At 44.4% G+C, this 24,723-nt stretch overlaps 1 protein-coding gene across 5 annotated transcripts in view; it reads left to right on the top strand.

Moving 5' to 3' along the window:
- Positions 1–24,723, top strand: part of GRID2IP (Grid2 interacting protein) — a 153,802-nt gene that overhangs the window by 91,208 nt on the left and 37,871 nt on the right. For all 5 annotated transcript variants that reach the window (XM_088470328.1, XM_088470327.1, XM_088470330.1 and 2 more), the window contains 10 exons: positions 5,282–5,533; positions 7,903–7,988; positions 9,971–10,040; positions 10,578–10,672; positions 14,297–14,477; positions 15,687–15,835; positions 19,790–19,894; positions 21,898–21,995; positions 23,063–23,168; positions 23,257–23,546. In XM_088470328.1, the coding sequence (XP_088326454.1) occupies positions 5,282–5,533; positions 7,903–7,988; positions 9,971–10,040; positions 10,578–10,672; positions 14,297–14,477; positions 15,687–15,835; positions 19,790–19,894; positions 21,898–21,995; positions 23,063–23,168; positions 23,257–23,546 (1,432 nt within the window). The remainder of the gene's footprint in view (positions 1–5,281; positions 5,534–7,902; positions 7,989–9,970; positions 10,041–10,577; positions 10,673–14,296; positions 14,478–15,686; positions 15,836–19,789; positions 19,895–21,897; positions 21,996–23,062; positions 23,169–23,256; positions 23,547–24,723) is intronic.

Below are 24,723 nucleotides of genomic sequence, written 5' to 3'. Positions count from 1 at the left end.
GCAGTCCTAAGATGAGATCGTTAGCTGAACGACCGAGGGTAAGAAGCGTCCGTAAGACGAAATCACGCCCCCTTCTCGATCACAACACACGTCATCTCCTGGGATATAATGATTAATCGCGAGCATCGGGAACAATCGGAGCTGGTCGTAGAGCTTAAGGTTGACCATACCCTTTCTTAAGCATTACGATCAAGTCAGTGTAAAAACCTCCCATGTCACATGTGCCATGACACTACTTTGTTAATTAAGCACTCCCATTAAACGCCGTTCGCATAATTAGGCACGCCTGCGTTCGGATCTCCACTCCCCCATTTTCAAGCACCTTCCCCTGTTACCACCCACAAACGGTTCATTCTGTCACTTAAACTAACGACCTGGCTGTGTTCAAGGAGAGAGAAATTTCTGATCGTAAGAGCTAGTTTGCGCACGCGCATTGCGAACTTTACGCATGCGCAGTTTAGCGAACATCGGTGGCGTACGACCGTGCGGCCGCAACGACCGACTGTGAATGAGGTCCTAGGGTCCCTCATAGCCATAGGCTCCATGCTACCATCACAAATGCCAAAAGTGTAATCTGCCACCGCTAGGGTTACAGGATGAGGGAAGTGGTAGACTGTTGGATGGAGGACAAGGAAGTTGATAGGTTAGATGTCCTGGAATGAGTAATGTTTGATTGCTGGATAGATAAAGAAAAATAGATAGAATTAGTTGGGGATGGGAGTAGTGGTAGAAGGTAGGATAGATCAGTAGTAGACAGATTGTAGAACTAGTATATTGTTGGGTAGAGGATGAGGAATAGATTAGTAGCTAGCAGATGGGAGAAATAATATATTGTTGGATAGAGAATGAGGAAATGGATAGATTAGTAGTTGGCAGAAGGGAGAAGTATATTGTTGTGTAGATAAATTTGTAAATGGATTGATTAGTAGTTGGCGGAAGGGAGAAGAAGTATATTGTTTGGTAGATAGTTAGTAAATGGATTGATTAGTAGTTGGCGGAAGGGAGAAGAAGTATATTGTTGGGTAGATAATTAGTAAATGGATTGATTAGTAGTTGGCGGAAGGGAGAAGAAGTATATTGTTGGGTAGATAATTAGTAAATGGATTGATTAATAGTTGGCGGAAGGGAGAAGTATATTGTTTGCGTAGATAATTAGTAAATGGATTGATTAATAGTTGGCGGAAGGGAGAAGTATATTGTTGGGTAGATAATTGGTAATTAGAGAATAAGGAAATGGATACATTAGTAGTTGGCAGTTTGGAGAAGTAATAGATTGTAGATAGGGGATGAGGAAAAGGATATATTAGAAGCTGGTGGACGGCAATAGTGGTAGATTGTTGGATAGGGGATGAGGAAAGGGCTAGATTAGTACTCGGTAGATGGGAGAAGTAGTATATAGTTGGATAACGGATGAGGAAATGGATACATTATTTGGCGGATGGGAGAAGTAGTATATAGTTGGATAACGGATGAGGAAATGGATACATTATTTGGCGGATGGGAGAAGTAGTTTATTGTTGTATAACGGCTGAGAAAATGGATACATTAGTAGTCGTGGATGGGAGAAGTAGTATATTGTTGGATAACGGCTGAGGAAATTGATACATTAGTTGGTGGATGGAAGAAGTAGTATATTGTTGGATAACGGCTGAGGAAATTGATACATTAGTTGGTGGATGGAAGAAGTAGTATATTGTCGGATAACGGATGAGGAAATGGATACATTACTTGGCGGATGGGAGAAGTAGTATATTGTTGGATAACGGATGAGGAAATTGATACATTAGTTGGTGGATGGGAGAAGTAGTATATTGTTGGATAACGGATGAGGAAATGGATACATTACTTGGCGGATGGGAGAAGTAGTTTATTGTTGTATAACGGCTGAGGAAATGGATACATTAGTACTCGGTGGATGGGAGAAGTAGTATATTGTTGGATAACGGATGAGGAAATTGATACATTAGTTGGTGGATGGGAGAAGTAGTATATTGTTGGATAACGGCTGAGGAAATGGATACATTACTTGGCGGATGGGAGAAGTAGTATATTGTTGGATAACGGATGAGGAAATTGATACATTAGTTGGTAGATGGGAGAAGTAGTATATTGTTGGATAAGGGATGAGGAAATGGATACATTAGTTGGTGGATGGGAGAAGTATATTGTTGGATAACAGATGAGGAAAGTGATACATTAGTTGGTAGATGGGAGAAGTAGTATATTGAGGGATGAGGAAATTGATACATTAGTTGGTGGATGGGAGAAGTAGTATATTGATGGATAACGGATGAGGAAATGGATACATTAGTTGGTGGATGGGAGAAGTAATATATTGTTGGATAACGGATGAGGAAATTGATACATTAGTTAGTAGATGTGAGAAGTAGTATATTGAGGGATGAGGAAATTGATACATTAGTAGTCGTGGATGGGAGAAGTAGTATATTGTTGGATAACGGATGAGGAAATGGATACATTAGTTGGTGGATGGGAGAAGTATATTGAATAACGGATGAGGAAATTGATACATTAGTTGGTAGATGGGGGAAGTAGTATATTGTTGTATAACGGATGAGGAAATGGATACATTAGTTGGTGGATGGGAGAAGTAGTATATTGTTGGATAACGGATGAGGAAATGGATACATTAGTTGGTGAATGGGAGAAGTAGTATATTGTTGGATAAGGGATGTGGAAATGGATACATTAGTTGGCGGATGGGAGAAGTAGTATATTGTTGGATAACGGATGAGGAAATTGATACATTAGTTGGTAGATGGGAGAAGTAGTATATTGTTGGATAAGGGATGAGGAAATGGATACATTAGTTGGTGGATGGGAGAAGTATATTGTTGGACAACAGATGAGGAAATTGATACATTATTTGGTAGATGGGAGAAGTATTATATTGAGGGATGAGGAAATGGATACATTACTTGGCGGATGGGAGAAGTAGTATATTGTTGGATAACGGATGAGGAAATGGATACATTAGTTGGTGGATGGGAGAAGTAGTATGTTGTTGGATAACGGATGAGGAAATGGATACATTACTTGGCGGATGGGAGAAGTAGTATATTGTTGAATAACGGATGAGGAAATTGATACATTAGTTGGTGGATGGGAGAAGTAGTATATTGTTGGATAACGGATGAGGAAATGGATACATTAGTTGGTGGATGGGAATAGTAGTATATTATTGGATAACGGATGAGGAAATGGATACATTAGTTGGTGGATGGGAGAAGTAGTATATTGTTGGATAAGGGATGAGGAAATTGATACATTAGTTGGTGGATGGGAGAAGTATATTGTTGGATAACGAATGAGGAAATTGATACATTAGTTGGTGGATGGGAGAAGTAGTATATTGTTGGATAAGGGATGTGGAAATGGATACATTAGTTGGTGGATGGGAAAAGTAGTATATTGTTGGATAAGGGATGTGGAAATGGATACATTAGTTGGTGGATGGGAGAAGTAGTATATTGTTGGATAACGGATGAGGAAATTAATAATTAGAGAAGGATGAGAGAAGTTAAAGACTGCTGGATAGAGGATGGGAATATGGATAGATTAGTAATCCAGGAATAGGGGTAGGATAGGGGATGAGGAAGTGGGTAGAGAAGTGTTCAGTAATGTGAGAAGTTGTAGAATATAGGATAGAGTTTAGGGATATACCCTAAATATAGCTCACTTGGGTAGCTAATGATTGTAGAAATGGTTAAAAGTGACGAAAGTAGAAAATAACTGAAATAGGGATAAATATATTATAATATGGTACACTCATTCAGTTACAGTGATATTAAATTTGCTGGAATGGGGCCAGAGGAAATGTTTTGGTTAGATGGAGTCGTAAGGGAAGCAGTGGATGATTGTTTGGTTGGGGCAACACGCAGGACCGGATTAAGGGGGGGGCGACAGGGGCGGTCGTCCCTGGGCCCCCACACATAGCGGGGCCCCTACACAGCGTCGATGTGACCCTGCCGAGTACAGGTGTCCAGCGGCACTTGTTCCCGGATGGCGGCCGAGCTCAGAAGCCGCGACTGTTCTGTTGCATGCAGTAGCACTGTCAGAGCGGCTCCCGGGTCCCCTCATCAGCGTCATGTGACACATGTCCATGGCGCTGAGGAGGAAACCCAGGAGCAGCTCTGCCGGCCGGGACATTTAAGGTAAGAGAGGCTCCGTATGGGCTGGAGGGGGTTGCGGGACCGGACGTAGTGACAGGCGCCGTGTGGCTATGGGGGTGGGGGGGATTAGTAGGCACAGGCACCTTGTGGCTTGGAGGGGGCCCCCACAACTTAGTTGCTGCCGGAGCCCCCACAAGCCTTAATCTGGCCCTGGCATCACGGAACTGTTAGTGAGGGTAGTTTATATCTTACTTGAGAGTAGATGATTGTTTTTGATTAGGGGATGTGAAGTCTTCTTAGCCGGTGTAAACTAATGTGGTATAGTATTCAGATGTAAGGTGACAAAAGTGGTAGATTGCTTCAAAGGGAATTAGGTTAGTAAAATGGTCAGTTCCTTGGATGCGAATTAGCTGAAGAATGTTGTACATTGCTTTGAAGGGAAGTTACTGAAGTAGCAGACTGTGTAAAGGATGAAATTGACTATTGAGAATACAACTGTACATATATAGAAAAGGTATAGTAACAAAGTATCACATATATAGTATAATTGCAGCAAAACCATTACTCTCTTAAATTTAAGTAACCTGAGGTTGGAGCTACTAAATTGAACCACACTTCTCTCCAAGGAAAATATTATTAAATAAATAAACATGACAGTCATCATTGCGTTACACCTGTCAGCCTCTATTGTTATTAAGCTGTGCCTACACATCGTTTTCCCTCAGTGGAAGCAGCCATTTTGTTGTAGTGCAGCTAATCATCACTGGGCATGTGTATATGGGCTAACCTTAGTGAGAGTGTATAGACGGAATTGCAGGCTCTGGTGATTTGTGTGTCCGCGATGATCCCTTTCATCTTATACGTATCTATTAAATGAAGAATATGACTGGTGCAAATATGTGCTGATAATGATGACAGCTATGAAATGAAGTGTATGGATAGGGGCGTGGTGGTCACAACTCCATATTTGTGATCACCCACGTTTAGTCCCATGCACACAATAAGAGACTTGCTTCCAATGCTAAATCTGCCCTTATGTGCTTGTGGTTTATATAAGAATGTTTGCAGAATTCTAAAATGTCCTCAGTTATTTCTTGGGCAGGCAGGACTACACTACTGTGTGTTTATCTAAATTGTTATCCCCGCAGAATATTTATCCCCAAGAAGCACCGGCAGCGTTTTGACCATGTCGTGTCCCAGAGTCTCATCAGTAAGATCTGTCGATCCAGGAGTGAGCGCAGCAATCGTCTGCGGAGGAGTCGGAGTGAAGACCACCATGAAAGGCTACTGGTGTCTACAAAGGCTGCTTCTATGCCACACTGCCAGGACGAGCCGGGCAGGGGTCTGAAAAAGAGCAGTTCTCTCATTGCTGGCAGTGGGGGCAATGGAAAGCCACACAGGTGAGCTCAGTCACTCAAAGTAAACACGTCAACTGCACACAGTGGTGGCAGCCATTTTGTGAGCTGAACCAATACTCTTGAGACAAAGTGAAATGAGATAAGGTACCAGCCAATCAGCTCCTAACTGCCATGTCACAGGCTGTGTTTGCAAAATGACAGTTGGGTGCTGATTGGCTGGTACCTTATCTCCTTTCACTTTGTCTCCTAACACTGCTTAGTAAATAGACCCCTAAATCATTTATCTAGTACATTCTATAAAATGACAACTATAATCTGATTGGTTGCTATGGGCAACACCTCCAGTTAGCCTATCACTGTAATATTTCCTAATGGATTTGTAGGCCGAATATTTGTTCAGACCACAAGATGTTGCCTGAAATATGTGTAAATGATGGTTCCACTGTATATGTCTATGTTGGGGCAAGGCTACAACATTCTGGACCTCTTAGCATATGTTGATTCTGAGTTTTTACATTTATCTGAAACTGCAGTGAAGTATGGGCCTGATTCATTAAGGATCGCAACTGAGAATGCAATAGCGATTGCGCTTGTAGCTCAACTGCGATAGTATGCTAATCTATAGCGATCGCGATGCCATTGCTGCACTACATAAGGACGCCCACTTTACCTTACACACATCCGTAATGATTAGCAAGACTGCAAAACCATCGGTACAATCGGGAACCGTCACTGCCACACGCACACTTGCACAAGCCCTGACCTTACTCAGGAATTGCCAAATTCCACGCATGCTGTCATGCCTCAGGCTGTGTAGGGCATCGCAGTGGATAATTTATGCACGCCCCTGCAACGGCGTTCGAACGCACTGGCACACCTGCATTTCGCCGACCACCCCCCCCCCCCCACCATCACCAACCCCCAATCGGAACTTCCTGTCAATCGCTCTGCGATGGGTCAGCGTAGTCACGACGATGCAGGCGTAGATCGCAACAATCGGCCGATTGCTTGCGTATTAGCAACTGCGATCCTTGCTGAACCAGGCCCTATGATCATTCTCATTTTAAATAATTACAATGTGGCATAACTAGAAACGATACAGATGTGTCCTCATACACTATTACTGCAGTTGTGCCAAACAGCCTTTATCGGTGCGCCAGGCCCCGTGCAGCTCGATTCTTTTTCGATTCTATTTTGCCAGAAAATGTTTTAGTCGCAATCGGAAGTGATTAACCGCTTCACAAGATTGCACTGATTCATTTGATATGTGACACATGTTTGTCTGTGTGCGCCTGAATCTGGTTAGGAAGCGCTGCGATGCAGCGGTAGCTGCTTTTTTTTTTCACGCCAAGTTCCGTTGTGCTTCATATACAGACTCAGTTGCACACAGATATACAAGTGTCGCATTTCATATTAATCAATGCAGTCTTGTACAGCAGTTTGTCGCATCCCATTGCGACTTAGACGCATTTTCGGGTGATAAAGACACAACGCAAGTCGAGACACGCACGGGGCATGGAGGTTCACTCACACAGGGGTTCTTGCACGGTATGTCATACTGAGGCATTTGTATATATTTTGTGATATAGTCGGGGTAGGGGATACCTCTCCTGGGGTAGACGGACACCTCCTTACACACAGCAGCCAGGAAAAAGCACACCAGTCCAGGGTTTTCGTGCAGGCTGGTCGGAACCAGTTTTATTGTGCAATATAAACAACAAAATAAACAAAACATTAAAATAAATCCTAGCCCGTCTGGGCACTAACTAGACAGGTTATTCCCTCTCTACAAGTGGCATTGCCGACTGCCTTACCACAGACATAGCACTTTCAAATATCACAGTGTCTCTGAACAAACCTCAGTGTCTGTTCTCCCCAGGGTATGTGAGACACTGAACCAAAACATAACACAGCTTATCTGAGCCACTTCCAGGTGCAACTACTAATCAGCCTGCTCTCAGACTGAAAGGCCCAACACCTGGAATGGCCTGTGGATGGAGCCCTCCCTTCTCTTCTCACATCCACACCCCTAGGACCCATTACCCGGCTTTTACCAAAAGCCGACACTTCTGGTCTGTTTGGCATAACAGACTTTTCCTGGGGTTTTTAAAACACATATGATAGGAATCTGGGACACACATATATGCCATCCCAGACTTCTGCAGTGCTTCTATCACAATTTACATAATGTGAACAAGATCTCTTGATTACAAATGGCGCCTGGTGACTGTTATGTGTATTGTACATTAAAAACAAATAACAAAAGTCATGTGATACCATATGATTGTGAATTGAAGTTGTGGGTGTTTCTAACGTTACCTTAGTACTTCACTCCTTTAATTAGTGCCCCTCCTCCTAACCGATCACTGAGTTGTGCCTATGTTTCTCTGACTGCCTCTCTTGTTTCGCAGGACAGTACGGGTGTGTAAGGGCAGTAGCAGTTTTGGGTTCACGTTACGGGGTAATGCCCCAGTATGGATAGAGTCTGTTCTCACAGGTATAGTATTAAACCATCATTATTTAACTGGTATCTAATAAAATGTCATTATAAAACAGTATAAGAATCGCAACTCCTTAAGCTGAGTAAAACACAGTTACTCCTATTATTGAGACTTCTATCCTTGCAGGTTTATATTGCAGAATGCCAACAGAATAAGAAAGTCAGGGTCTGATTCAGAGCCGGACACTCTGAACGAGCGCCGCTCTGAATCAGTGTGTTTTGTTTTTTTTTGTTCGTCCTCCTGGACGCTCGCATTGCTGTGGGTTACCACCCACAGCTTATGCGAGCGTCCATGATGATGGTCGCGATGGTCTTGACCATCGCGACCATCGGGCTTGCGACGAGACCCTTGCGGAAGAGTCTCATTGCCGCAAGCCCTGGACATCACTAGTGATGTCAGTGGGGCCGGACTCAGACGGTAGGCGTTCTCATGGGAACGCCTCCGTCTGGGCAGCAACGCCCCCGGCACGCCCACCAAAGGGGGCATGATGTCACTCACCATCGACAGCACGCCCCCTTTGGTGCGAGACCCATAACGACGGCTTGGCCGTCGCTATGCGGGTCTCGCGCATGCGCACGCCGGAGCTCCCTCCGGCGTGCGCATACGCACCAGGGCACCATCGACCCGCTTGCGAGCGCTCAGCGCTCGCGAGCGGGTCTGAATCAGGCCCTCAGTTTCCTATGTAAACAGTTATCTCAGATCACTCAGAAGGATATTTGGATCTTTTGGCTTTTCTAGAATGGACTTTGCTTAGTTGGAGTTTGATATTCACATTTGTAAAAATGGGAGAAAGTCTATGCAAATAGTATTTTACGTTCCCCTTTTGAATCCACTGAATTGGTGCTGAGAGACCGTCTAAAAGAGGACAAACTGGTCGTATGCCCCCAACATCCTATACCCTGACACATCACTAGATAACTCCCCCCGAATGGCTCCAGGCCCTGAGCCTAGTCTGTGAGTAATAACTTGTGTCGTGCACTCTCCTTATGCCTCTGTGTTTGTTATTTGAAGCTCCATAATGAATTTCTATCAGTGAGGCGCAGTCTGAGGCTCTGCTGACTCTGGGGCTGCTGTAGATATGGCTGCATTTTGTACCAAGAACACAGGTGTAAAATGCGTTGGTAACCCCCCTCCCCCAAAGATGCATTTTACGTCATTTGCTGAGCTGGATGAGTTTAAAGATGCATCCAGCCCTGCTAGGGTAGTATATGTGCCAAGTTTACACCAGTAGAACTCAGTTTTATATGTGCCAGGAGTTGTGGCCTGACATAATAAATGCTAAATACACAATCCGTAAACAATATAGTACTCTGCGGAAGTATCATATATATACAGTAAGTCGGTCTGTTTATTCCTGGATACTGTTATTACTAAATACTAATATAATAGTAATAATACCAGTGGGATGGATTAAGATGCGCTCAGCCAATCAGAAGCAGCTGCCGATCAACCTAAGGGGTATATTTACCATAGCAACCAATCCGTTTCGAACTAATATCTTCTAGAAGGTGCTAGATAAATGATCAGTAGAATCTGATTGGTTCCTATGAGCAACATCTTGACTTCTAAAAATATGCACTTAAATATACCCCAAGTGTGTATTTTACACCAGGATGAAGCACCTGCACGTTATGCGCCTCCTGATAGGCGCTTATACGTCTTTGTTGTGGTCGGCATTAGATGATTTTGCCTTTGCTGTACTTGGCCAACCCTTGCCCGCCCCCCTCCACTGTCTGGTCTGCATCACTAAGCGTAGGGAGTCTTAAGCTCTGAATGCGACCAAATCTGCATACGGATGGATGTGTAGGACTTTTTTTGAACACATGAGCAGTACTAAAAGTGAAAAAATACACATACATCATAGTCTACATCAGCCCCTCTCGGAACACGTTGATTGCAATTATTTTCCTCCCGTATATCTACTGTATAACACCCGCCAGACTGTGCAATGTGTCAGAATGTGACGTTTCTCTTCCAGGCAGCCCTGCAGATGTGGCCGGGCTCCAAGCCGGAGACAGAATCTTGTTCCTGAATGGTTTGGACATGAGGTGAGGAGGCTAACACATTCTTAATGACACTCGCTAGGCTCTAGTAACACTGAGGCCTGTGGTCCGCATGAATTTGAGGATGCTTAGTCTCATTGAGTGACAGATACAGGTCGCGGCTATTTCCAGCAAACTGCTTTAATCATCTGACTTCAGGCCTCATTAGAGACCGTAGAATCGGCCAGGTCTTGCTCCTCTGTTTAGTTTGACCTGTCACTTGTACCACTGCAACCCTTGATGTTTAGGCAAGAACTATTAAGACCTTCTCTAGTGAACTCACCTAATATGATTGTGTCGGCCATGGCTGTCTATTTCGATGTCCTAAGCGGTCTCCCCGCTAGTAAGGCTGCAGAGACAGGTCAGAGTTGCAGGCCTAGCTGTGCCCAGGATGTAGATTGCTCAGAACGCAGCAGCTAGTGCCATGTCTGGGACTGGCAGGTTTAGGTACCACATCTAGGTGATCCTTCAGCAACATTTACTTTTGATAGTTGAGTGCTACTGTTAGATTCTGTATTTGTAACCCCCTCTTGTCACTGTTAGAAATTGCTGCCATGAAAAGGTGGTCTGCATGCTGCAGGGCAGTGGCGCCATGCCTACGCTGGTGGTGGAAGATGGCAACGTGTCTTACTGTGCAGGTGAGATTCAGCGCTTCCGCACCGAGTTCGTACATGCAGTTTATGGTCATTGCCTAAGCTGAAATATGGAGATGCAATATTATGTTTCACATGATGTATAACATTGAATTATTATTTTTCTGGCTTCTCACCCTGTGTGTGTCCATGAAGAATCTACAGAGCTTAACAAAAATTAACGTTTGTAAATACAAATAACAAAGGTGCTATGAAATTGGTAACCTGTATTATCCGATATACAGTATATAATTGTCAATGGGATGTAGTTATCAGACCGGTGTACGGCAGGATGGCATGCTGCCGTTCTGAATCCCGACACCTATCTTAATCCCGATGCCGGAATCCAGAAGGACGCCAGCCTGAACGCGGTAAGTCCAGGGCGCCCGTAGCTGTTAGCCGGGAGGGGGAGTGTTAGGTTTAGGCAGCGTAGCGGGGTTAGGTTTTGGGGCGGAGGTTAGGGTTAGGCTCCACTGGGGGGGCTTAGGCACTAAGGGGGCAGGGTTGGGTTTAGGTACGAAGGGGGGGAGACTTAGATTTAGGCACTAACCAGGAGGGTTAGGGTGCGGGGTGGGGAGAGTTAGGGTTAGACTACAAGAAGGGCGGGTTAGGGGGAGAAGGGGGAAGGGGAAGTATACTTACCCGCCCCCTTTCAGGATACCGCTGTTGGTATTTTGACAGGAGGCATCCTGACAGCCGGAATTACAGACCGATTCCATTGTTAACACAGGATCACCATTCATGCAACTCAAATTAGCTTCATGCGAAAAATACACACTGCCATCTTGTGTCAGACATGTGTTACTGCAGGCTCATGTACTCTGCTATCAGATAGTTTACTTAGTTGTGCATATTTATAATTATAGGACAAAAAAAAACACTAAACAGGCGCTAATAAAAAATGAAAGTTATATACCACTATGTCTAGAAAAGCAGCAAAACAATTATGAGCTTGTGTAAGCTCTAATACTGGCGCCACAAACTGGTCACTGGATACTCAAAACAAAAATGGGTTTTGTGCTAATTGATATTATGTATCTGAAAAATATGAAAATATAAAAGTATAATAGGGATATGGTAGAACCCACATAAAGATCAAGATGCCATTTTTAATACCATATAATGTTTTTAGATGTATTTTGAATAAAAGTAACAATAATATAACAATAAAAATACAACAGTACACCCACATTAATAATCTAGTAATAGCAGCATGAATATTAGCAGCAGCCCACTGGGATCTAATGTGCTTTAATAAGAAATCCTTACAGTCCAGACCTTAACCATCGATAGTCAACTAAGAAAAGTACAATCCTGTGTATGTAAATACAGATTTAGCGTCCGCGAGGGAATCTCACCACATTCAACCAAAGATGGACACCAGAGTCCGCTCTTGTGTACACAGGTCTCCGGACCTGTCACAGAGTGCACCGTCTCGTGCTGATAATAACTTTGCGTGTGCAGTGGCGGCTGGGTGTCCCAATAATTACATGGGCAGAAATCAAGTCCACATGTGACGGCCCCAATTGATGGTGTGTAACGGTGATTCGTTCCCTTAAATCGCGGACCTCCAATTAGTCCATGCATATAGTCCACAATGGCAATGAATGATGGTAACAATCAAAGGTCGCTTTTCAAATGGAAGATCCAATGGTAACACAAGTCCTCTAAATTATAATGGAGGGAGGTCAGCGCTACACACTTGAATGGAACTGCAGATATGTGAGAATAAACGTTTTTTATTGATGTCAGGACACCCAGCCTTTGAGGCCAATGTGTGTGCCACAATATAAAAATGAATCAGGTGTCCTAGTGTGCAGAGACCCAGTGGACAGTCTGATATGATCTGCACAGTATTAAGATGTGGGGGGTGTCCAATGTGGACCGTTCAGTTTTGGGATATGGGGGATAGTTATAGTCTTTGTCCTGCACACAGTGATGTTGCTAAGTCCAGAGTGTGTTACCGGTGAATGAATTAAAAGTTCAGCCGGTGCAAGTCTTGGTACACTGGGTAGTTTAGTATGTGTCTGGTGGGGCGGCGTCCCGTATCCCCCAGGTGCACATACTTACCCTCAGCGTCTGGTGCTTGTTCACCTCCGGGTGGATGGTGTCCTCTTTGCGGTCCCCGTCGCGGTTTTTCTGCTTCCCTCTGATTGTCAGTACGCGGGGCTCCACTTGCTGGCTGGGGAGCGGTGTTCTCACCGGTGTGTCTGCGAGACTTCCGGGTTACTGCGCTCTTCCGAGATCGCGCAGTGTGCCGGGCTCAGCAGTGTCGCGCGGTGGCTCGACTCGGTGCCGCGAGAAGACTGGGAGAGGGGAGGGAGGCTGGTATCGCTGTGGGTGAAGTGGGAGAGCTGTCTTCCAACGCGTATCGGCTTTAGTTAAGCCTTCCTCAGGGAATAGTGTGTATCATACTGCAGAGCTATTTATACTCACTTCCTAGTGTCCACTAGGAACACCTAGCAACATCACTGTGTGCAGGACAAAGACTATAACTATCCCCCATATCCCAAAACTGAACGGTCCACATTGGACACACACCCCCACATCTTAATACTGTGCAGATCATATCAGACTGTCCACTGGGTCTCTGCACACTAGGACACCTGATTAATTTTTATATTGTGGCACACACATTGGCCTCAAAGGCTGGGTGTCTTGACATCAATGAAAACCGTTTATTGTCACATATCTGCAGTTCTATTCAAGTGTGTAGCGCTGACCTCCCTCTACTATTGGGCTGGGTACCCATTTGGGGGCTAGCAGCAAGCACCAAAACCTTCGCATAGCCCATATTGGAAGCGCAGGTCTCCTATTTCTCTTAAAATACAAGTCCTCTGACCGGTTTCGCTCCCCTGCTGGAAGCTATAACAAAGAGCATATGTATTTATAATTATACTTAACCAAACATATTGTCCATTCTTGACTGCGGGCAGTAATGACCATCAAGCCTAAAGTGACTGTACTGATTTTAAATCTTGATTATATGGTACTCCTATAGGTAGGAGACCATTATTGCGTAATAATGTTACGGTAGTATTGTGAACCTTTTTAATGATTCAACACTGTTCTGTTGGCTTATATGGATAAAGTAAAATGATTAAATGACCATATAACTTTTAGTGTTATATTTTATTGAATATATTAGGACATGGGAATCAGGATTCCGCAGAAAAAAATGTAGTGCAAAAAGTCGCCTGAAGGGGGAATATGACGCTGTACTGTACAATGTGAGAACAGCATTATAATGGACAGACAAATATTTTATTGCTGTGTTATCATTAACACAATAAAGTTTATCACAGTTTAGTCTTGTTCTTCACATTTGTCTGTACATTTCCATGCTGTTCCCACATTATAAAGTGCCATCAGTGACTTTTTGTACAATTATTTTTCCCTGCAGAATCCTGCTTCCCATATTCTAATTCGTCTCCGTACCAAATATTGGTTGTTACATCAAGCTACAGAGGGCTCTGAATAGGGAAGTTTAATTATAACCATATTGACTTTAAATAACCCATGTTTATTATTTATAAGGATAAATATGGCTTTTTCCTGTGTAACTGGTAGGTTAAATCTAGAAGTACAGTACATTAGTCGTTGATATTTGATTTCCTGCTTGTGTCTTAGATTCAGATTCGGATACCACTATCCCCACATCCGCTCTCACCTCCCTTCAGTGGGTAGCAGAAATTCTTCCCTCCAACATCCGCATCCAAGGACGCAGCTTTAGCCAACAGCTGGAACATCTGCTCACCCCCACTGAGCGATACACAGTCTGCAAAGCTCTAGAAAGCTTCTTCCAGCACAGGTACCGGCCGCCGTCTGAAACGTCTTTGCGTGTGCAGAGACCGTGTGACAGTATTCCCCAGGCCAGGGGCTCAACACCTCAACCTTCAAGTTTTCCCACCAGGTCATGATTTCAGGATTTCTGTCTGTGGAAGCAGGTGGGATAATTCTGATCCAGCAAAACTCACCTGTGCGTGACTAATGAAATCCACAAAACATGACCTGTTGGAGGTATTAGACTGGCATTGAGAACCCCCTGCCCCAGACTGTATAAATAGACAAATGCAAAGTCATACTCTTCCAGCATGAATATACACCTGATGCCTGTTATCAGATCATGGAGAATCATGTAAACTATTTATTACATTACAGGAAACCATGAACTAGTATAGTACAGGGGCTGAATCTTGCAGTAATGTTTATCTCTGAAATCTCCCTACTTATGTGGCCCATGTCATATTATGCAATATGATATGTCATATGGTACAGCGTAATATGTGCAATAAGTTATAGGAAGGATTCTGTCTGCTCTTCCTTCTCCTAGCGAGCTTCTCGAGTCACTTAAAACGTCTGTCAGGTTGTTTCCAAAACATCTTTAATATTTGCAAACATATACTACAAGCAATTTCCTCAGGCTCATGGTCCCGGGCCAGCTAATATGTAATTAATAATATTGAAATAGGTATTTCACTAGGTTGCCTTGTGCTTAATCAAAGTCGGCCAATAAGTAATGTGCACCAGAGTTCTACAAATTTAGCAAAGTGTCATTCATTCCAAAACGTGCATATCATCTTATATCACTGCGGTAATCAATTAGCTGTGATAGCCGCTACGTGCCACATTCCGACCGTTTTGCCAGCACCGCGTGAGTGCCAACATGCCAGATTTTTCCTCGCACCCCTCAGATGTGTGCAAGAAATTGTGTGATGCTGGGCTACCGTATTATACGTTGCTAATTATATATGGCCCTTTGTGTCCTATATGTATGCCTCTGCGGGATATAGCAGGTAAGATACATTGCCTATTTTTGCTTGCGCCCCATAGAGGTGCAAACAAAAATAAGTGATATATTTACTTACCGTAACAATCGGAAGTGCGCGCAGCCACACATCATATGAGGCTCCAGAGGGAGCATGGTCATTGAATCCTTGCTATTATTTATCAGTGGATGACATATTCTGACACCTGCCCGTACCCCTGATCCCATCTGTGATGCTCTTTGTGTCCTCAGGAATATCGACACCCTTATAGTGGACATATATCCTGTGCTGGACACTCCGGCCAAGCAGATCATCTGGCAATTCATCTTCCAGCTGCTGACATATGAGGAACAGGAGCACTGCCAACACAAGATCGCTCGCTTCCTGGGGTACAAGGCAGGTCAGAGAGCTCCATAACCGAGCGCTCATCTCAATGTTCCCCATCACCTGCCATCTCCAGTAACCACCGTGCCACCAAAATTGGAGTCATTTGTCATACACTGTGTGCTGTATTGTAATACCATGTGCTGCAGTGGGATTACACCATATATTACTGTATTTCATGGATATCGGTTGGGGTGGAGATTAACAACTTTGCCCCAATGCCACAGCATGAACGTCACTGCATAGTTATGGGTCATGACTGTGGGCTATCACGTTGTGACCGGGCACCTGTCTCAGGGCAGCCATTTTGTGTGCTGAACCAATACTTATGAGTGTGCAGGCATGCCATGTCTGAGGAGCCTCTGTAATTATATTTCCAACTCCCTGGGAACTCAATGATTAAAGTGCACCTTCTGCATAACTGCAGAGGAGCCATTTTGTAGCATTATGAGAATGCCGGCACACACACTCTATTTTATTACCCGTTCTGCCATATACTTTATTTTATCAACTGTGTGGTGTTATATAGCTAAATGCAAAGCTATATCGGTGCAATAAATGGCGCGAGTGTAGAGGTAAAAGAAATAAGTGAAGAAACCAGGCCTGACACAGAGGTGCGCGTAATAACGTCGATGCCGCACGCAATCAGACAAAGTTTTTAGTCTGCGCATGTGTCCTGAGGGGGGTGGGCTAGCCAGACGCGGGTGAGTCACGGTCAGCGACTGCGTCTAGTAATGCAGTTGCACTGAGACAGACGGCCATGTTCAGACAGATAATCCACGCCTCCATAGTGCTGGTGCAATGTTCAATGGTGCGACCAATGCTTCCGATGGTTTGCCTTAATACAAACAGCAGCGGATTTAGCACTCCGGGTGCGCTCCTTTGTACGAATACCATCGGCTGCGGCAGAAAGGCGCAGTCTCGCTGCGGCAGAAGACACAGTCGCGGCTGCAATAGCTTCCACCTCTCATTCAGGTCCACAGTGTTACCCTTAGTAGATGGTGGTTGTTTCATGGGGAGTTCTTTTAGGTACCAGGTAAGAAAGAAACGATGCACAGTGAAGTAGTGTACACATGGAGCATAATAAAACATGGATAGAATTCACACACAGATGGTAATAAATATTAATACACAAAGCGGAGGTGACAGCCCTCCTTTGGGATATGCTTGCAAGATGAATACTTTAGGGCAGCAGGTAAAGTCTTTAATCCCTGGATCTGTATAGATGAGCAATACTGTCCCCATATGACCAGCCGTGATTACCAGCCCTGACAGAGCTCTAGAGAGCCCGAAACGCATCAGTGTTGTTAGAACTTCAGCTATCCTGTTTCCTGATCCAGCCACATTGGATGACCGACCGGCCAGGATTCACACGGGGCCAGATGTACTAAGCTCTGAAAAGTGATAAACTGGAGAGTGATAAACCACTAGCCAATCAGCTCCCAACTGTCATTTATGAAACACAACCTGTAACATGACAGTTGGGAGCTGAGTGGCTGGTTGTTTATTGATCTCCAGTTTATCACTTTCCAGAGCTTAGTACATCTCCTCCAGTGGGATGAAAGGAAGACAGCTGTCTCTTTGTTACATGGTACCTATGAGAATTCCCCATGAATCAACCACCATCTACTAAGGGGAGAATAGTTCCTTCATTTATTTATTTTACCACTACTCTAGCGCCATTTCTAGCACCGATTCTTTTTACCTTTGTCTGTAATTTCACTTCTGGGGTAGAGCTCAGTATAATACGGCAGCGCCTTGTGCCAGATGCACCCATAGGTGCACTTCATGTCTTTTTGCATAAATGAATGCTTATATATAGTTGTTGTCGGATGCCAGAGAACAATAATATATTGTAGAAAAGGCACATCACTACAGGATAAGGGAAATACCAATGTATTTATTAAGGTTAATAGCAGAACAGCCAGTATAACAGAAATGTTTCAGGCATTATCCAATATTAATAAAGTGCCGGATGATGCCCGAAACATTGCTGTTACACTGGCTCCTTATCCTGGAGTTCCGTGCTTATTCTACATATATATATATATGTACAGTATATACTTGTATATCCTACACTCCAACATGACCACTGCTCCTGGACTTCCCACCTAATTAATGATTGCTGTCACCTGTGTTGAGCTAGTTATTTCATGAGAAGGGTGATTCAGCACACCTGCCTGCAATCATAAATTAAGAATGAAGTCCAGGAGCAGAGCATTCTGTACCTAATGGAATGGGTCATGTTGGAGGGCCTGCAATTACCTAGCTCAGCTCAGGTGGCTGCAATCACACATTATCAGGGAAGTCCAGGAGCAGAGCATTGTGTACCTGGTGAAAGGGGTCATGATTGAGGGTCTGCAAACATTACACATCTGCTCTAAATAGGTTATTGCATCTCGACCTATTGATATTGGATTGGATTCAAATCTGATAAATTGCTTCCACTAAGCTGCATACAGTCATGTTCCTGGACAACAATTATCTGCAGCAAAACATAACAAATAATACAGGGCCATCCAAGATAGACAGGATAAATATAAAGCTGGCCACACATCTAAAGATTATCTGTCCAACCAGCCAACTAGTTGGCTGGTTGGACAGATATTCTTTAGATGTGTGGCCAGCTTAAGTCTACCCTCCAACATGAAATGATCCATTAGGTACAAAAAGCTCTGTTCCTGGACTTCCCACATAATTAATGATTGCAGTCACCTGTGCTGAGCTAGGTAATTGATGAGACAGGTGTTTCTACAGAGGTGGTTGCGATAATCAATTAAGAAGGAAGTCCGTGAGTAGAGCATTTTGTACCTAATGGAATGGGTCATATTGGAGGGTCTGGTATATATATATATATATATATATATACAGTGTATACGTATAAATAATACTGTTAGCATTGCCCATGGCACAGTGAAGGTGTAGACAGTGAAGGGAACAGGGCAGGACAATGCTTTACAGCAAAACAACAAGGAAAGTTATTTAACATGTCCAGCAGTGCCCAAAAAGATGAAATGTACATGTTATTATCCTTTTACAATAATACCCCTTTTCCACCTAAATTCCGGGTCTGACCCGGAGTTGGAACAAAGTTCCTATCCGGATCAGACCCGGAATTTTGCCGGCGCTGACTCGAGATATTCCCGAGTCAGCGCCGCTCACACCGCAGTCGGGTCTGCATAGACCCGGCTTTTGCGGAGTGAAAGTGGACGCTTGGAGATGACGTCATCTCCAAGCGCCACTGAAGCCGGACCAATCGGCCGGCTAGCAGCGCACTCCAGGTCTTCGTGACCCGGAGTGCCCTGTTCCCATAGCAGGATTTCACGGGCTACGCCCGTGTTAAACCCTGCTAGTTACCTGGGTTGGATTGCCGGGTCACTCGACCCGGCGATCCAACCCTCTGCCCTTTTACACCAGGGAGCTGCCCGGGTTAACCCTTCAAAAACCCGGGTTTTAGCTCCGGTGTAAAAGGGGTATTAGAATTACATGCCTCTCCTATCATCTGCTCTTCCCTGTTGCTATGACAAACAGACATCACTAGTGGAGATTTGCACCATAGATCCTGTTACTTTGTCACATGACCTCACTTTCTCATTTCTTGGGGCGCTGTGGCCTATATAAAAGCATTAATCCTGTAGCCGTTTGTCAGAACTCTTCTGGTGATTACTAATATCCATTATAGCGATATTACTAAGCTGTATAAAATAAGCTTTTAATTCTCTTCCCTGCTGGTGTATAGCCCAGCTGCAGACCTTCAGATATTGATGATTTGCAAATTGCTACAATTTAAGTCACATTACATTCAGTCTCATCACATTACATTACATTACGCACACCGTGATGCCGGGACAGGCACTTACGTGGTGTCTGCGAGCTTCCTAAATTATTTGCAGTAAAATGAATGATGCTGGTACTTTGTATGATAAATGTTAGAACCAGTATGTTGGTTTTGACTGGTGATTCTATGCAGCTGCCATGGATGCTGAAACTGGGGTTCCTCATCGAGGGTCTGTCCATGGGCAAGCAACGTATCAGGGGAGCATACGCCACCCGGGGGCGGAGGAAGGGAAGACAGGTGACTAATATGTACACACACATGTTTTACCCATGATAGTTATTATATGTTTACAGCTACTTTCAGCAAAATGATGATTTGTGAGCTGTTGTACAAAACATTCCTGCTCGGCGTTGGTCATCTGTGCCAATGGCGGCCCGTTATTTTCTGCATGTGGACATAAACTCGTGTGTACTGTATATATAATGAGATGCAAGTTGAATGTGAAAGAGGGGCGCTCTACACTATTATGTTACCCAACATGTTAAATATAATGGAGTCGATCTCAGAGTTAGACATTTACAGCAGACAGTTGCCAGATTACTGCATTTTATGTTACCCAAGAATCAACATTGGGACAAAAAAGCTCCACCGATGACCCACCCATACCCTGCCACTGAGCAGTCAGACTCCGCCCCTGAACAGTCAAACCAAGCCCCTGCACTGGAATACTCCACCCATACTCTTTCCACTTCATATACAAATTTCCATTAACCACGCCCCTGCACTGGAATACCCCACCCACTTTCTAGAATATATATGTGGAAGAACAGTGTGTATGATTAATTAACCTGGTTTTATATTGTGTGATACTCACCTGCTACAATAAGATCAAGAATAGGCAGGAAAGGTGGCCCTGCTATTACGTGTTCTTCGTAGTCGCCCAGTAATACAAATCCATCCAGCAATGAAAATTGAATTTCCTTTTATTTATATTCAGCAGAATACCGTCCCAATAATCACATAATGAATGATGCTTCCCTAATGGGGGTGGGGGGTAGGGTCTGAGAATCATGACTAGCAGCATTTGCATAAAGTCGCCAATGTCCACCTCCCACACAGGGTCTTTAACCCTCTTCTGTCAGATTAGAGACAGAGACAATATTATTAGTAAGAAACGTTTGATAAATACTAGCCACAAGGCTTTGTATGAAATCTGTGACTTGCAATGTATCCATAGGGAAATCATTCTACCTTATTGCAGTATACCACCCACATCGATCATTGTAATCTGAATCGTAATTTTGTAATATGTTTAGGTTTTCCAATAGAACCATCTAAGGGCCGTATTCAATTAGGTGCGAAAATCTGTTTTCTGCGATAAAATATCGCGAGTGACATCATTTTGCCATGCGAAAAGTTTCCTCCGTATTCAATTCCAGAGACTTTTCGCTGTTGCGGAAACTCAATGCAATGGAACCGGCAAAAAAGTTTCGCCTATGAATAGGTGTAGAAAAAAAGTGCAGAATTGGGGTTTTGGGGTGCAAACTTTGGAAAAAAGACCTGCACCCTTGGGACAGTCCTCCAAAGGTAAACTGCCTCAGAAAAAGTTTAAAAAATACATTCGATCACCCCAAAAAAGTACTTTCATTTTGGGGGCGAAAAAGTCCAAACTTAAAAACTAGCGAAATAGACTCCAGGTGTTTTTAAGTTTGCAGGTGGTTACGGCAGGTGGATTTTTTAAGTTCTTTAAAACTTCACTTTAGCAACTTTAAAATATGCTAGCACCCATTTTCATGTACCCCAAATTTGCAGGGAGTAGTTATTTTCAGCTTAAAAAACTGTTAAATGCTTTTCTTCACCACTTCTGCAAAGACGCTAAATAGCAGCTATTGAGAGCATTTAAGTACCCCAAATACCTTCAGCAGCCTATTTGGGGGTATCTATAGTGATCCCCAATGTCAGTACAACTTTTGGGGGGTGTCAGGCTGATTTCCCCATTTCTGACAGCACTTTTCGCCTGTTTGAGTTTCCGAGTCCTTTGGAATTGAAACACACGCACGATAAGTATCCCCGGCTAAAACACGCCAAGTCGGCGAAAAGTGCAGCATGCGAAAAAGTATCGCGGGTGCGAAACTAATTGGATACGCTCTCAGCAAACAGGCCCCGCCTACTAGTCCCATGGCTTGTCCCATGGCTGACTTTACAAGTGTTCCATGATAGAGCTCTCATACATGCTAATGCTTTACCCTACTACATGTTATCTGTGTGCAATACAATAACTTCTGTGTCTCACACGGTAGCTCACTGTGACCCAATAGACGTTGCGCCTCGCCTGACTTCAGGAGAAAGACAAGCAGGAGATGGAACATCATTACCCGAAACTCCGAACCCTAAAATGGTCTGAGTTACATTAATTGTTTATTATTATGTTCTCTAAATGTTCCATTGGTTACCTCTAATGTGTATTACATTATTTACATCAGTGTTTTATAATTCATCGGTTCATACCGCTGTTGTGTTTCATGCAGCCATTAGTGATATTACTTGGTCTAGAAGGGAGGCACTGAATGTCTTTTTGCAGATGATACAAATATTTGGAACAGGGTTCCAATCGAAATAGAGGAATGTGAGGCCCACCCAAACTACCCCAGTGCGTTCTTGTCTAAGAAGCCCCCCCGGCCGGGAGGATCCTAACTCAGTGATTGGATTACACCAATATCCAGTTCTTCTATGGGTTTGGTATATTTTGTCGACATTCATCATGTCGACACTGCTGAAATGTTGATATGATTAGAATGTCAACAAAACATCCCTGGTGGTCTAGTTGTGACTTACCTGATAAAGCGTGTCCGGCGGTGGCGTCGTGATGACTTCCGGCTGCTCCTACGACACTTCCAGCGCTAACTATGACTAACCCTCCCCTTAATGCCTAACACTGACCTTTCCTCCCGTAGCCTAACCCTCTCCTCTAGTGCCTAACCCTAACTCTCTCCTTCCACAGCCTAACCATAACTCTTCCCCTAGTGCCTAACACTAACCTACCCTCTCGTAGCCTAACCCTACCCCCCTCCCCAGTGCCTAACTCTCTCCCCCCACAGCCTAACCATAACTCTTCCCCTAGTGCCTAACACTAACCTACCCTCCCGTAGCCTAACCATAACCCTCCCCTCCCGTAGCCTAACCCTCCGCCAAGTGCCTAACCCTACCTCCAAAAGACTAACCCTACTCCTCTGCTGCCGGTCCGTGCAGAATGTCAGCATTTCACATGTTGACATTCTGCAGTTGCCGACATGTTCACTTTCAACAAGGTCAACATCATAATGACCACATCCTTTAAGATACCTCCCTTTTGATCCTCTATGTCATTATTTCAAATGTTGACAGTGTGATATCTTTGTACATACTGTACATCTACAATGTCCTTCCTGTTATTTGTGTCTTTACCGCTTCCTTTTCCCTCTCTAGATGTCCGCTGTTTATGCAGAGTTAGAAAATCGCTTTATCAACAGTTTCCCAGGGAAATTTAGCAGTATGAGATCCCGTGGGTCGTGTAACGTCTATCATTCAACAGGTACCCGCCTTTCCTGCCCACGCGTGACACATGTACTATACATCACCCTTGTGTGACAGAATGTGTCTACCCTCTTGTCTGGCATTAGGAGAGCGTAAACTGGCACAGGGCACTCACTGGCAAAAGTCTGCACCGCCATCTGACCCATGCCCCCCACGTCCGCCCAGTGCCCCATCGCCCAGCAGCTCCGATTCAAATCCCTACGTCAGCTTGGACGGCAGTCTGCCACCTTCGCCAACTCATAGGAAGATTTTCACCTTTTCACGGCCAAGCCGCTCCCGAGATACCGACCGATTCCTAGATGTGCTCAGCCGGCAACTGGGGCAAAATCTAACCATCACCGACCAGTTTCTCACCCCTGAGAATGACTATGAAGAGGTAAAGGGCTGGGAATAACACAGACTGAATGTCTTTGGGTGGATTTTTTATTTGGATTTCTTTTCATGTCTTAGGTACTTTTGCATTCTTATGTGATTGATTGTTTATTAAAGGGATTGTCTGAGCCCTCCTCTCCCTCCCTAATGTCCGTACACTGGGCCTAATTCAGAGACGGACGTTAATTGCGGTCGCAGCTGCGTTTTCGTACACAACGCAGCTGCGAAAATATACTAATATTAGCAAAGATCACTTGAGCATGCAGACGCCCACTGCTGCCTTCTTACCTGTGTGCGATGACACATACCTACGTAAACATTGGTAACATCGAAGCACATCGGCGGCCATTTTACTGTTGTGGCAGGTCTGACCTGCCGCAGCCTTAGGCGCTTTTCTGACACGTAGAGCTGTGTATTAAATCGCACTGGCTAATCTATGCACGCTAATGTAACAGGGTTTAAACGACCAAGCACGCCTGCGTAATTGTGACCACTCCCCAATACCACCCCCAAACGCTGGCAGTCTGTCAGTAACTTAGCGATGGATTCCTTTGAGCGTGCGTAATTGCAATGCGATCGCAGCGCACATACTTGGCGGCGCATGCGCAATGGCAAATGCTCGATCTGCGTGAAAATTGCATTAGTGTCGTCTCTGATTCCGGGCCACTGTGTGAATTTTCAGTGAGATGTATCGTTATATTTCAGATTTTAGAATATGACAAGTGCAACGTTCCGATGGTAGGTTTATATCTGAAAATGGCTGTATTTAGAGCATGGCTGCAGCCCTGGGTATATGAAAGTGCTCTGGCACTGTAGGGCTGTGACTGAAAGTTGGAGGTGAGTGTCATCTCTGTGTTGTGAGTAACATCCCGATAGTGTCAGATACCCCACTGCTTGCTCATAGTCAGGGGCATTTTATCAGAGGGTGAGCCAGGGCAAACCCTGGGCCTGGTTCAGAGATGGTTCGTAATGCAGCCGCGCTCGCAGCCACTGTAGCAGTTGCGGGAATATACAAATGCTAATCTCAGCCTTCCCTTTGTGCTCCACGGTGCCATGGAGTGTGTGAGCGATGAGGCTGCGCAGTCTGTGCATTTGCGGTGGCGATTTTTAACACTCCAACATCAACGCAACTTTGGTCGCACCATCAACATTTGTTGTAGTCTAGGGTCTACTCTAGCTAC

Source organism: Taudactylus pleione, unplaced genomic scaffold, assembly GCF_031769625.1.
Source record: "Taudactylus pleione unplaced genomic scaffold, aTauple2 ptg000098l, whole genome shotgun sequence".
NCBI classification, from domain to species: domain Eukaryota; kingdom Metazoa; phylum Chordata; class Amphibia; order Anura; family Myobatrachidae; genus Taudactylus; species Taudactylus pleione.
This window is presented reverse-complemented; position numbering and strand designations above follow the sequence as displayed.